The sequence below is a fragment of the Xyrauchen texanus genome, chromosome 39 (genome assembly GCF_025860055.1).
Source record: "Xyrauchen texanus isolate HMW12.3.18 chromosome 39, RBS_HiC_50CHRs, whole genome shotgun sequence".
NCBI lineage: Eukaryota > Metazoa > Chordata > Actinopteri > Cypriniformes > Catostomidae > Xyrauchen > Xyrauchen texanus.
Window position 1 is genome coordinate 30,117,972 of NC_068314.1, and position 15,409 is coordinate 30,133,380.

The window sequence follows — 15,409 nt, forward strand, 5'->3', positions numbered from 1 at the left end:
AACCAATCAGAGCATTTTTGTACGTGTTAGTGAGGTCAGACATTGGGTATATTTATATCAACAGGAAAGAGCTGCTCTCATTCACATACTGCTCAAGTTCAGGATCACACTGATAGACTTCCATGTCAAACTTTATTCGAGACAATCACACAATTTCAACCAAACCATGCATAGTAAAGATCAAATCTGGTAAGTTATGTTTTCTTTCCATCTTAAGGTTGAAGGTATTCATTTGGGGTGTGTATCAATGTTTTTTCTTTTCTTTGGAGGACTTCAGAAATAGAAATCATGGTTAAAACTTTAGCTCTCTTTCAGACTGTTGTCCTATATAGGGTTCTTAAAAACAAGCAAAATTGCGCGGTTGTATGTAAATCTGGTTTCATTTTACAGTTTGAAACCTTTTGCTCACGCAAAAGATACCATTATTAAATCAGTCATTTCAACATAAAATAGCACAGTGTGAACTTTCTATTCAATATCACAATAGTCATAAAATAAGATATTTCAAAACTGTACTATCGCTTTATTGAAAAACAAATAGTCCAGAATGTGCAGTCAAATGTTATAGGATTATACACAGCCAGTTACTTTTTTAGTAATTGATGCACTAAATTACACAATTTCCATAAATAAATATATACACATTGAGTCTCTCTGTCAGTTTAATAAAGACGTCTTTCTATTCAACAGCCATGAGGACTACCAGAGAACAGCAGACTGGCTTCTGTCCCAGACACAACACAGACCTGAAGTAGCCATCATCTGCGGCTCTGGGCTGGGCATGCTGGCTGACACAATCAAGTGCCAAGACTCTTTCAAATACTCTGAAATCCCCGGCTTTCCACAAAGCACAGGTGAGACACATCAGAACATGTAACACTCTATTTGCCAACACAATAGTTTGCCATTGTAACTGAGCATCATAAAAGGGTTTTGCCTGCACTACTGTTATGTTATATGTAGTGAGGCTTGTGTCCTGACTGTATGTTTTTATGTGTATATAAACAGTGAAGGGTCATGCTGGAAGGCTGGTTTTCGGTGAGCTTAAAGGGAAGACTTGTGTTTGTATGCAGGGCCGATTCCACATGTATGAAGGACATTCGCTCTGCAAGGTTTGTCTTTACAAAACCAATGATTTGCCTTGCCTCTTTAACATAAATTAGGATTTTATTATTTTTCACTTCAATTCACTTTGATTATTATACTGTATATCATTCTTGACATTTTAATGTTGTGTTAAAGGGATAGTTCACCTAAAAATGAAAATACTTTCACTCTCTTTACTCACTCTCATTTTGTTCCAAACCCATATGACTTTCTTTCTTCCATGAAGCACAAAAGAAGATGTTAGGCAGCATGTTAGCCTCATCACCATTCACTTTCAGTGCATCATATACTCACAGTATATAGTGACCGAGGTTGTCATTCAGTCTAACATCTTTAGTTTACCTTTAAAGCAATATGCTGGGTTCAATACAAGTTAGGCTCAATCGACAGCATTTGTGGCATAAAGTTGTTTACCCACAAATACTCATTACAACTAAAACGTTTTGCAAAAATCTAGGTTGCAGTGAGGCACTTACATAGGAAGTGAATGGGGCTAGTCTGTAAACGTTAAAATACTCACTGTTTCAAAAGTATAGCCACAAGACATAAACAATATGCATGGTGACATGAGATAAAATTGCTAACTAACCTATTCTGTGTACAGTTATACACCGATCAGCCACAACATTAAAAAAACCCTGCCTAATATCGAGTAGGCCCGCCTCGTACCACCAAAACAGCTCTGACTCATTGAGGCATGGACTCCACAAGACCTCTGAAGGTGTCCTATGGTATCTGGCACCAAGACGTTCGCAGCAGATCCTTTAAGTCCTGTAAGTTGTGAGATGAGGCCTCCATGGATTGGACTTGTTGGTCCAGCATATCCCATAAATGCTCAATCGTATTGAGATCTGGGGAATTTGGAGGCCAATCACCACCTTGATAACACTCTCTGTCATGTTCCTCAAACATTCCTGAAAATGTAATGCAGCGTGGCAGGGCACGTTATCCTGCTGAAAGAGGCCACTGCCATCCATCGGGGAATACCGTTGCCATGAAGGGGTGTACGTGGTCTGCAACATTCTTTAGGTAGGTGGAACATGTCAAAGTAACATCACCATGAATGACAGGACCCTAAGGTTTCCCAGCAGAACATTGCCAAGAGCATCACACTGCCTCTACTGGCCTGCCTTCTTCCCATAGTGCATCTTGCTGCCATCTCCCCCCCAGGTAAATGACGCACATGCACCCAGCCTTCCACATAATTTAAAATAAAATGTGATTCATCACACCAGACCATTCATCTCTACGCAGCCCCATATGCAGCAAGCAGCGATGCACTGTGTGTTCTGACACCTTTTTATCATGGCCAGCATTACGTTTTTCAGCTATATTTGCTACAATAGCTCTTCTGTGGTATTGGACCAGACGGGCTAGCCTTCACTCCCCACGTGCATAAATGAGCCTTGTCGCCGGTTTGCCAGTTATCCTTCCTTGGACCACTTTTGGTAGGCACTACACAAGAACACTCCACAAGACCTGTCGTTTTGGAGATGCTCTGACCCAGTCGTCTAGCCATCACAATTTGGCCCTTGTCAAAGTCACTCATATCCTTACGTTTGCCCATCTTTCCTGCTTCCAACAAATGAAATTCAAGAACTGACTGTTCACTTGCTGCCTAATATATCCCACCCCATGACAGGTGCCACTGTAACGATATAATCAATGTTATTCACTTCACCTGTCAATGGTTTTAATGTTGTGGTTGATCGGTGTATACAATTTTACTATTCCGTTGCCATGACAAGTAATGCCATATACCCTAAAACCATAAAAGGACCATAAAAACTACAAATTTAACAACTTTACAGCTGAAATAATTCATGAATTTTAACAGAATAAATGTAAGTGCGTTTATAAAATTATAAGATTTACATACAGTGCCTTCAAACCCTCCAGAAATTGGCCCCATTCTCTTCCATTGTAAGTGCCTCACTGTCATAATTTATTGTGGTTATCATCATTATGCCAGAAAAATGCTGTCGACTGAGCTTGTCATCATCATGTGTGTCATGACGGAATTACATTACTTTTCAAGAGTAGCCTACTCATATATGCTGAGATGATAGAAGAAGGGGATTCTTTTTTCTTTTTTTTTATGTCAACACTGGGACAGTGCATTCACTCCTGATCATGCTAATCTGAATCACATGCTTTAATGCCAGAGCACAATTTAGCATTCAATGAATCTTTTGTCTTGTTTACATCACAGGGTTAGACTAATGTGGCTTGTTGGCAATACGCCTGTACAGTACAGCTGCAATCTTATGAAGTTTATAACAATGTTGATGCTGGTTGGATTAACAGATTACTACAGAATTTGTCCTGATCTTCTGTTTGTGCTCCTCAGGTCACTTTTCCAATAAGAGTGTTCAAGCTTCTTGGTGTCGACACCTTGATTGTCACTAATGCAGCTGGATCTTTAGCAGAAAGTTATAGCTGTGGTGATATTATGATCATCCGAGACCATATTAACTTTCCTGGACTCTCTGGACTGAATCCACTCAACGGCCCTAATGATGATAAGTGAGTATCAATATAAAGAAAAGTGTTAATGTGAGCTAAGAAAGCATTCATGTATATCAAAGTTAAAGTTTTATTTTATAAAATAAAAATGTATTTTATTACAAGCTCACATTTAAAATAAGCATAAATAATAATAAAATATAAAAAAAGACAAATTAATTGTCTGTTGGCTGCTTCCAAGGTTTGGTCCTCGATTTCCTCCTATGTCTGGGGTCTATGACAAAACCCTGCGGAAGATGGCGTTTGACATATGTAAGAGCATGGGCGTCTCCCAATATGTCAGAGAGGGCGTGTACTGCATGGTGGGAGGGCCTAACTTTGAGAGCATAGCTGAAGCCCGCCTTTTGCACAGACTGGGAGTGGATGCAGTTGGTAAGCATCACATGCCTCAGTCATCATTCCTTTTCAAAATAAGGAGGGGAAAAAACATGTAGTGAAAGTAAATGATGATTAAAGTTAGCATTCTGTCAAACATTTCCTTATAGGAATAATTTTTCCAAAATTGAAAATTCTCGCATCATTTACTCACCCTTATGCCATCCCAGATTCTTCTGCTGAAAAAAAGTGTTTTAGAATAATATCTCAGCTCTGTTGGTTTATACTAGAATGCAAGTGAATGGTGAACAAAACTTTGAAGTTCAGAAAGCACATAAAGGCAGCATTAAAAGAATTCAAATGACACTGGTTCAATCTGTTTTCAGAAGAGATATGATAAGTGTGTGTGAGAAACAGATCAATATTTAAATCCTTTTTTACAAAAAAAAAATCTCCACTCTTCACATTCAATTCTTTGTACATATCTCCACCATCTGGGCAGAAGGGATAATTAATAGTAAAAAAAAAGGACTTTATATATTATAAAGTTATAGATATGTATCTGTTTCTCACCCACACATAACATATTGCTACTGAAATCAATGTCGTAGAATGAATTACTTTTATGCTGCCTCTATGTGCTTTTTGGAGCTTCAAAGTTCTGGTCACCATTCACTTGTATTGTATGGACCAACAGAGCTGAAATATTCTTCGGAAAATCTTAATTTGTGTTCTGTAGAAGAAACAAAGTCATACACATCTGGGATGGCATGAGGGTGAGAAAATGAGAGCATATACATTTTTGGGTGAACACCCTTTAATTTGATGCATGGAATAAAGAAGTCATATGGGTTTGGAACAACATGGTGGTGAATGATGACAATTTCCATTATTTTCAATAATATGAATAGTATTATTATAATTATTGTTATTATTATTAATCATTCTGTAATGCCTGTTAAATGTGTAGGAGGGTAAATATCCATTACGTTATATGTGAAAGTAACTAGTTACTCACTATTTGAGTATTCTTTTTAACGGATACTTTCTTACTCTTACTCGAGTCATTTTTAACATTATTACTTTTACTTCTACTTGAGTAATTTTATTTTATTTTTTTAAATAATTGTACTTTTACTTGAGTAAATTTTTGGTTACTCAAGCCACCTCTGTTTAAAGGGATAGTTCACCCAAAAATGAATATTCTGTCATCCTTTATTCTGTCATCCTTTATTCATCATCATATTGTTCCAAACCTGTATGACTTTCTTTCTGTGAAACAGAGGATGTTAGGCAGAATATTAGGGACTAACAGCCTCAGTCACCATTCACTTTCATTTCATGGAAAACAGATGCAATGAAAGTGAATGGTGACTGAGGCTGTCATTCTGCCAAACATATTATTTTGTGTTCCTCTGAAAGACATTCATACAGGTTTTGAACAACATGATGATGAGTAAATGATTTAGGTCAACTGTCCCTCAAAAAAGGAGTCATTTTGTGGGATAGCTGGATTTAATTATGCATTAATTTGTCTTTAAAGGTATGAGTACTGCACCAGAAGTGCTGGTTGCCAGTCACTGTGGCATGAGAGTCTTTGGTCTGTCTCTCATTACTAATAAAGTAGTGAAAAGCTATGAGGACAATGAGACTGTCAACCATGAAGCTGTGCTGGAGGTGAGCAAAATGCGCTCAGAGATGCTGCAGGCACTCGTCACAGAGCTCGTCAGTCACATGGACATCAACAACAACACTGCGTGATGACATCAGCACTGTAACTGTCAATCAAAACCTCATTCAGACAAATCTGCAGCTGCCATGATTTCTTTATCAATTGGTCATTCTTGTACATGTAACTATAGAACATCTATGTCAGTAAGACATTTTCTTTGAAATTTTTTCAGTAACTTATTACTGATTATGATACTGTTTTGTTTGTTGTGATCTTGGAAATGATTCTGTTCAATGGTGCCATAGTAACAAATGCTAAAACACTGGGCCAAAAATTTACTATTCAATATACTGCTTTATTCAGTAAGAATGTATCTTTTTGTACAGTACAGGTTTTATGCATGTAAATGTATATTCATAATAAGAGCCTGATGTGGGATATTATGCTTTAAAATGTTTTTAATTTTTCATTCATCGTTCAAATTAATATAATTCTTTGTGTTAATATTTTGATGACAAAGTATGATATTTATATAATTCCTTTATGCTATTTATGATACTGTCTTATATGTTTCAGTTTGCAGTGTACAAAGCCACTGAATCAAGAACTTTTTGTATAACCTGCTCACTTCTACAAGATCAACACATAATCTGAACTTCAGTGCAACAATAATAACAATAAAAGTATATGTTTCACTTTGATACAAACTCATCAATGTTTTACAGCGATTGAATATCATTAAAAAATATATATAATAATAGATAAAAGTAGCTTTTGCAGAGAAAAAAAAAAGTTTCCATTTAATTGCCGCACATGCTCAACATGTCCACTAGATGGCAACAGATTTGCAATATGTGATTGTGTGCAGACGCGCTCCGCCGGTTGCCATGGCAAACTTAAACGCTTGGTGCGGACGGAATTGTTTTGATCCAAAAACGACATCATGACTTTTAGTTCACGTCAAAAGATGCTCAACTTTTATCCAGTAGTGTGATTTACTTTGTTTATGGCTGATCTGTTCTAATGTGACTAGGTTATTTTTTTAATAACCTATTCACATTAGGTTTGTTTTTGTTTGTTTTTTAATTTGAAGGCGAGAAGAATCTTTTTTTTTTTTTTACCGAACGTTAAATAAAAAAAAAATACAACTACAATGCTATAACATTTTTTTTTTTTTTTTATATAAAATACAAAATTAGTCCAAATCAAATCAAAGCCGGTCAGCTGTCATGTGACAAGATAGTCATAAAACAGAGAGGATCGTGACTTTTGCTCGGTTGCATGCAAAGTAGGACGCGTCCTTTTAAGACTGCAGTATACCGAGTGTCCTACTTTAAACGAGACGATCTTCATAGGGTAAACGGAACGTAACATGGTTGCTACGTTTAACAAGCGCGAGCGCTTTGAGTGAGAAGGGAACAAAGTCCATTTACAAGGGAATGTATGGAGGTACATTTTAGTAGAGTTATATAAAAGCAAATAAGATTTTACAGGTGTACTTTTAGTCTAATACTTTATTTTATTTATGTATTAATATAATTCTACGTAACATATTATCTACTCTGCACCCATCTACTGTGGTACTTCAACTTGGGAATTAACATTCACATTAACTTCATATTTACGAGCAAATTGACGTAGGCTAATTATTTTTTTTTTTTTAGACATTTCCGTTTAAGCAAAGAATTGTGGGCTGTGAGTGCCCACAAAGGATACACCTTATGCATCCTCCGAATTTCCGTGAAAGAAGGTCGCATTCGAAGTGTCCTACTCGTTTTTCTGAAACGAGACAGCCTCGATGCCGTATGCGGCCGACAAATGTGACCTCCGGAGTACGCCAAAGAGACACAGCCTGTGTTTTAAATATTTACACATTTTGTTGAGGTTAAATGGATTAACTCCTAGAAAACTTATTGATATGTATGACTTTAAAAGTTCATGATATTTGTCATTTTTATAATTGTACCTTGAAAAATCTTTTTGAAACCTTTTTTTTCCCCTTAATTTTTAAAAGAATATTTCACCCAAAAATGGACAATTCTCTCATCATTTACTCAACCTCATGCCATCCCAGATGTGTAGGACTTTCTTTCTTCTGAAAACAAACTAAGAATTCTAGAAGAATATCTCAGTTCTGTACATCCATACAATGCAAAGTCAAAATTAAATATTGATCTGTTTCACAATACAGCAGGATCTTATCGCTTCTAAGATTAATAGAAAATAGTTTCAGAACAAAATTCCATCAAATTTAGTTCAATTAAATTTAGTTAAAAATGACATGATTCAATATGATGGAATTTTGTTTGAAAATGAAATGCATAAATATTAATTGTTTTTTAAATGTGTTTTCAGCATTTATTAATCTTTGGAAATGTTAATTTATAAAAATACAAATGTTTATTGCTTGTTCTTGTCAGTTTATAATGCCTTAACTAATGGTAACTTACTCAACGTTTAATTTTTAAAACATATTAGTATATGTTTCAATTAAAATAACCAAGATTAATAAATGCTGTAAAAGTACTGTTTATTGTTTGGTTTATCTTAACATGTTAATGAATACAACCTTATTTTAAAGTGTCACCAACTAAAGTTGGCATTTTGGCCAATAGATAGGAAAATATTAAAAGGTAACATAAATAAATCTCAGAAAAATCCTTTATTTAGCTCTCATTGGACCTCTTCAATCTTCAGTTTATTTTATCCTCTTGTAATTCTCAGGTTGAGGAGGAGGATGTGACTTTGCTGTTTAAGAAAGAGATGGCAAATTTGGAGAGATGTGAACGCCAAAGACAGCAGGCTGTACTGTCTGCCATTACTGAGCTTAAGCAGCACTTTGAAGCTGTCTTTGTCAGATTATTGATTTAATTTCAATGAGTATTCTGTTTCAATACAAGTTAAGCTTGATTACAAAAAATAATTTGACTCGTCACACCTTTTCTTAAACAAATAGCAAAAATCAAGGCACTTAATATGTAAGTAATCTGGCCAGTTTTCGGGAGGGTTTAAAGGCAGAAATGTGAAGCTTAGAATTTAATAAAATAACTAACACACATTTTTCTATTAAAACTCGAGTCTTAGTTGAGCTGTAAAGTTCTTTAAATTGTCTTTTTAAGGTCATTTTAGGGTTTTAGAGTTTACATCTTTATGTCTTCATTACATCAGAGTTGTAAAAATAAAAAATTACTTTAAACAGAAAAGGCTACGATGCGATTTTATTACACTACAATCATGTTAACACAAATACTGTTTACATCTTTTGAGTATTTTAACATTTAAAGATTGGCACTCAATCAGTTATTGACATGAGTGGTTTAAGGAACGATCCAAATGCAAAGGAAATGAAAATGAAAACACAAATGAATGTAATAATGAACTGATGACTGAAAACTTAGTCCTGGTTGCAGAGACGTGAGTGACGATGATGGCAGTGATGAACTGGGACACCTGGATGAGGAATGGTGGTGAGAATGATAACAGCAATGAGGTGAGTAATCCACAGAGCAGTGATGGCTGTGATGAGCTGAGACACCCGGGTGATGAAAGGTGGTGAGGATGATCATGGAGATGAAGTAAGTGGTTCACAGAGTAGTAGTGGCTGTGGTGAGCTGAGACATCCAGGCGAGGAATGGCGGAGAGTATGGCAATGTGCTGAGATGAGTAATCCACAGAGCAGTAACAGTTCAGAGCAAGTGTCCATACGATAATTTCAACAGGTGAAACCAGGAGCAGTAACCACCAAATCCACACTGGAAAATACTGAGAGAAACAAAGGTGAAAACAGACTAACAGGAAGGCAAGACTGCACACCAAAAACAAATGTGAACAATTGCAACTAGATGAGGCACAAGAGGGAAATAAATACACAGCGGTAATGGCACACAGGAGGGGGTGATTACCTCGTGAGCTGCGCAAACGAGCGTCTCCAAGGAAAAGCTGATTGCTCTGCTCCCGAGGCAAAGGAAAACTCACAAAGAGAATGAAAACACAGACACACTAAAGGAACCGGCAGATAAGCCAGAACCGTGACAGTACCCCTCCTCTAGGGATGCCACCTGGTGTCTCCTGAAGTTTCACCATGATGCTGATAGAATTCGTCAGTGAGGGCGTAGTCCAGGATGTCATGAGCTGGAACCCAGCATCTCTCCCTCAGACCATAGCGCTCTCATCTACCAAATACTGATATCCTCTGCCCCTCCGCCTCACGTCAAGAAGACGTCTAACAGAGTAAGCCTGAGCCCCGTCTATTAGACAAGCAGGTGGGGGAACAGAGGAGTCAGGCTGAAGGGGGGAACGGACAACAGGGTTGATTTTAGATATGTGGAAGCAGGATTTTACTAAAAGGGTGGGTGGTAATTTGAAACTAACCTCGACTGGACTAAGCACCTTAGAGATGTTAAACTGTCCAATAAATTTAGGTCCTAGCTTAAGTGAGGGAAGTCAGAGAGGAATGTCTTGGGAGGACAACCAGACCTTCTGTCCACACACTTAAACCGAGGGGTTAGAACGGTGACGGTCCGCTGATGCTTTGTTTTGATTGCCTATCTGGATAAGGGCTTCTCGGGTGACACTCCCGGTGCGACGGCATCACTGTATGAATGCGTGCATGGACTGAACAACAGGACCAGTTTCTTGGGAGAGGAACAACGGGGGCTGGTAGCCTAAACAGCACTGGAAGGGTGACAGACCTATAGATTAAACAGGGAGGGAATTATGTGTATTCTCGACCCAGGATAGTTTGGAACACCAAGTTGATGGTTCCTGAGACACCATGCAGCGCAGGACCCTCTCCAAATCCTGATTAGCCTGTTCAGCCTGCCCATAGGTCTGGGGGTGTAACCCAGACGACAAGCTAGAGGTCGCCACCAGCTGTTGGCAGAATTCTGCCCAAAATTTAGGCACGAACGAAGGTCCCCTGTCAGAGACCACGTCCACCGGGAGACCATGAATACGGACGATATGATCAACAACTACAGCCACTGTCTCCCTCGCTGAAGGTAATTTGGGGAGGGAAATGATATGAGCTGCCTTCGAGAACTGTTCTACTACAGATAAAATAACTGTACTGCCATTGGACGGGGGTAATCCAGTAATGAAAAACATGGCAATGTGCGACCAGGGTCTCGAAGGGACTGGCAGCGGCTGAAGGAGCCCCACAGGGGGTCGACTGGAAGACTTGTTGCTAGCACAAACCGGACAGAATGAAACAAAACTCTGTACATCCTGCACCAACAAGGGCCACAAGAACCATTGCTTAACTAATGCCTGGATACGAGTAGCTCCTGGATGACAGGCCAGGTTGGACTCCACTTGAGGACGTGAGTTCAGACCAACTCAGGAACAAACAGCATTCTCTCTAGACACTTTGCGGGAATGGTGACGTTGTGCTAAGCAGAGAACAGACTTTGGACTCTATCTCCCAGGCACCACTGCCACCACCCTGTTGGGTGGAATAACGGTATCTGGGGAGGCCGAGGTGCTCTCAGTCTCAAAAGAGCAGGACAAAGCATCATGGTTACCGTTCTTAGACCCGGGGCGATACGAGATATTAAAATGTAATCTGCCCGAGAAAATTGCCCAGCTTGCTTGCCTGGAATTTAGTTGTTTTGTGGTGCAGATGTACTCAAGATTCTTGTGGTCAGTCCAAACCACAAATGGAACCCTTAAACCCTCGAACCAGTGACACCACTCACCCAATGCTAATCTGACAACCAGTAACTGCCTATTCCTGGTGTCGTAGTTCTGTTCCACATGGATTAAGTGAAGAGAAAAGAATGTGCAGGGGTGTATCATCCCTTCCGATGGAGACCTTTTGGACAAAATAGCCCCTACCCCCACCTCTAACGCATCAACTTCCACCACAACCTGACAAGAAGGTTCAGTATTTACCAGAATATGAGCTGAAACAAACAGTGCTTTAGATTTTGTAAAGCAGACTGAGCCTGCTGGGACCAATAGAAGCAAGTTTTGGTGGAATTTAGGTTCTTCAGAGGGACGGTGGTCTGACTTAAATTCCAGATGAACCGCCGGTAAAAATTGGCAAATCCCAGAAACCGCTGGACAGCTTTGCGAGTATCTGGGACTGGCAAATCTGCAACTGCCTTTACCTTTGCCAGGTCTATCTCAACTGGGGAGAGAGCAGAAACAAGACAATGAGACAGATAGAAAGAACTCCAGGAAAACACAGAACTCTCATCCCAATTCAAGTGTGGATTATGGGTTACCAGCCACGGATGTCAGCTGGTATATCAGCCTTGATGATATAGGCAACCTTGTTCAGAGGGAAATGATGATGGTTGTAATGCAAATACGAGAGAACACTGGGACAAAAAAGATCGACAGATGGCTTACCAGAATATGGTGCTGAGGATTTAACCAGGGCTCGGGGGATCTTGATTTAGTTGAGACCACTGTGGGTGGAATTGTAGCTTCGGCAGAGCGACTGGCGTTGGGGGTGAGACAAAGCTGTTCAATCCTGGATGTCAGGTCGGCTATCTGTCTCGCCATCTCCTCAACGGCTTGACTGGAGGATGTGAGTTGCTCCTGTTGATGACCGAGGAGCACCCCCTGTTGTGAAATAGCGTTAACAAGAGATGTTCCCTCTGCAGGGTCCATGTTTGGCCAGATTGTTCTGTCTGGAGTGGTTTAAGGAAGGAACCAAATGTAGAGGAAATGAAAATGAAAACCGTTTTATTGAAACACAAATTAATGTAATAATGAACTGATGACTGGAAACCCAGTCCTGGTTGCAGAGAGGTGAGTGACGAAGATGACATCGATGAACTGGGACACCCGGACAAGGAATGGTGGTGAGGATGATAACAGCGATGAGGTGAGTAATCCACAGAGCAGTGATGGCTGTGATAAGCTTGAGAAACCCGGGTGAGGAAAGGTGATAAGGATGATAACAATGATGAGTTAAGTTGTTCACAGAGTAGGAATGGCTGTGGTGAGACACCTGGGCGAGGAATGGCAGAGAGGATGGCAATGTGGTGAGGTGAGTAATCCACAGAGCAGTAACAGTTCAGAGCAAATGTCCACCAAATTCACATTGGAAAATACTGAGAGAAACAAAGGTGAAAACAGACTGACAGGAAGGCAAGACTGCACACCAAAAACAAACGTGAACAATCTGGCGACTAGACGAGGCATGAGAGGGAAATAAATACACAGCGGTAATGACCCACAGGTGGGGGTGATTACCTCGTGAGCGGCGCAAATGCGCGTCTCCAAGGAAATGCTGATTGCTCCGCTCCCGAGGCAAAGGAAAAGACGCGAGGCGAACGAAAACACACAGACACACAAAAGGAACCGGAAGATAAGCCGGAACCATGACAGTTATATTGTAAATGCCTCACTGTAATCCAAAGGAGGGACAAGTCAAAATGTGTTTTTGCAGAAATCAACATTAAGCCACAAATGTTGTTGATTAAGCTGAAGTTGTATTGAACCCGGAATATTCCTTTACTTGACTTTAGGAGCATTAGAAAACTTCTCTTTGTTTGATTATTAGTGACATGAATCTTGCATCCCTCCCTTTGTCAAACTGATGGCTGCTCATAAACACACATTGAGGAAAGAGATTCACATGTACAGAAAGGTGATAATTAGAATGAATTTATCTATTTAGAAATCAAAGTGCTTTACATTTTGCACAACTAAATGTTTCTCCCGGTTGTCTATAGTATAGTAACAAAGTTGAACTCGGATGATTGTTCTTGATCTATGCTTTTTTTTTTTTTTAAGGAGATAGTGGAGTTGAAGCAGAAGAACAAAGAGCTAATGAAGAGTATCCAGGAACTGAAAATATCAAGACCAAACATCAGGAGAGAGATCTTTTCATATGCTTTGCTATAATCAGATAAGTAAGTGGATGAAGACCTTAAGTTAAGGCAAACAGATTCCTTATAACAAACACAGAACAGAGTTGTAACATCTTCAAGTAATGCAAAAACCAAGCTCTTCATTTTAAGCATGCGTTCTAAAGTTATAATATAATTGCAGTTGCACAGACGGTTTTTTTTTAATTAATTTTGCCACTTGAAAGGAAGTTCAATAAACCCCTCAAAATGTCTGACAGTGACCTGACTCTTCTCATAAAAAGATATGGAAAAGCAACACTTAGAAAACGTCACTTATAAGAGCCTTTTTAAAGCGTTCCAAAACATCATACCAACAGCACACAATCAATGATAGTTTAAGTTCAGTATGAGTTAACGGCATGATGCATGTTGACTAGCACTTTTACTATCCTCACTATTTTGAATGATGCCACTACAAGTGTTCCCGTAGCTCAGTGTTCTTATGTTCACGTAGTGTACCAGTAAACTGGTAGAGCATGGTGCTAACAATGTTGGGTTCGATTTCCAGGGATCACACATACTGATAAAAATGCATACCCTTGAATGCACAGTAAGTTGCTTTGGATAAAAGCATCTACCAAATGCATACATGTTAATGTAAATGGGCTCCAGCTTTGCAAATAAGATTAAAAAAATGTCAACATGATTAAACTAGAAATCAAAAGGTTGCTTCCAAACGTTTATGTGCATGTAAGATGATGGACATGTTTTACAGTGTAAGGAATCGTACCCACTCTGCTTTCAAACAAAGGCATGGTTTAGATAATTGGATCTAGTGTTATATTACACCATTTTGCAAAAGACTCCAAAGGCCATCTTAAAGATAAATGAAGAACAAAAGAATGCAGCACATTCATGGAATCCCCGGCGTCCATTAAAGTTTAATGACTGTTTCACATTTCCCAACAGTCTGTTCCACACAATGATAATTTCCTCTCCATGACAATCAGTCATATCTCCAAAACAATCAAGACACTTTATTCCAAAAGTCAGAAAACCACAGAAATGATAACTGAATGTAAGCACAACCTCTTACACCCATGGGACCTGTTATCACTGTTAAGATTCTTTCATTTGGGGCTTCGGTCCTAAAGTGTTTCGGTCTAGGTGACAAGGAATGTGGAAAACAAGCAAAAACATTTAGGGTTTTCACATGTCATGTCACACTGGTTTCATGAGCTCCAAATTATAAAGGTTTCCATTAAATGGAGATAATGATAAACAGATCTGGGATTTCCTGCTCAGCTCATGACAGGGACATGGGTTTTGTATCTGCATATGTCTCGAGCCCCAGCAGAGAAAGTTCTCATGTTTCCTGTCTTAAACAAACTGTCTCAGGCTTTGGGGACCATGTTTAATGGCAAATGTTCCATAAAGAGTTTTGTTTGCATTCTAGCCACAGCTGTAAGACTGTTAGACAGCCACCCCCTCAGGGTCAATTTGGGGAGAAACTTTGCTTATTCAAAACTGGAAAGTTTATTTCTTTTTCATGATCTTTTGCAGCTCTTTGTTCTCAAGCAGGCAAACAACTTTCAAAAAGTTTATCCTAACTTAATTGTTTATTTTGTATCAAAATGTATCAAAGCATCACTCATATACACAGCATATACATTTATAATTAGAAAGTGTTTCATGCATTATGTATTTTGGGCCTTGGCGCACAAATACCTCTGGTTATGGAGGTTCATTGTGCAAAATTAAGAACTTAAAGTATATTATAAGTTATTATGAGCATTAAACAAAGTCAAAATGTTAATGGCAGGATCTTTTTAATGCCTTAAATGCTAGTCTGAATAAGCACTTCTAAATTGTTACGACATGAAACCATAGTTTTGCCACATTTCTGAGGTTGTATAATGACTTTAAACTTTTGCTGTCACTGTTTTCTCTGCATTTTAGGTGTAGTCCAGATATGGATGTCTAT

The 15,409-nt window shown here is 38.8% G+C and overlaps 1 protein-coding gene across 1 annotated transcript; it reads left to right on the forward strand.

Annotated features, from left to right (window-relative positions):
* Positions 1-99: 99 nt before the first annotated feature.
* Positions 100-6,277, forward strand: LOC127632937 (purine nucleoside phosphorylase-like). The gene is made up of 6 exons (XM_052111783.1): positions 100-189; positions 691-854; positions 1,009-1,112; positions 3,458-3,633; positions 3,815-4,005; positions 5,492-6,277. Exons 1-6 carry the CDS (start codon positions 167-169, stop codon positions 5,707-5,709), a joined length of 876 nt encoding a protein of 291 aa, XP_051967743.1. The 5' UTR covers positions 100-166; the 3' UTR covers positions 5,710-6,277.
* Positions 6,278-15,409: the final 9,132 nt, after the last annotated feature.

What these genes read in the sequence shown, in the direction of transcription:
- LOC127632937 (XM_052111783.1), top strand. Translation starts at nt 167, where the DNA reads ATGCATAGTAAAGATCAAATCTG. An exon ending in CATAGTAAAGATCAAATCTG is followed by an intron (nt 190 to 690) that starts GTAAGTTATGTT and finishes TCTATTCAACAG; the next exon opens with CCATGAGGACTACCAGAGAA. An exon ending in CGGCTTTCCACAAAGCACAG is followed by an intron (nt 855 to 1,008) that starts GTGAGACACATC and finishes GTATATAAACAG; the next exon opens with TGAAGGGTCATGCTGGAAGG.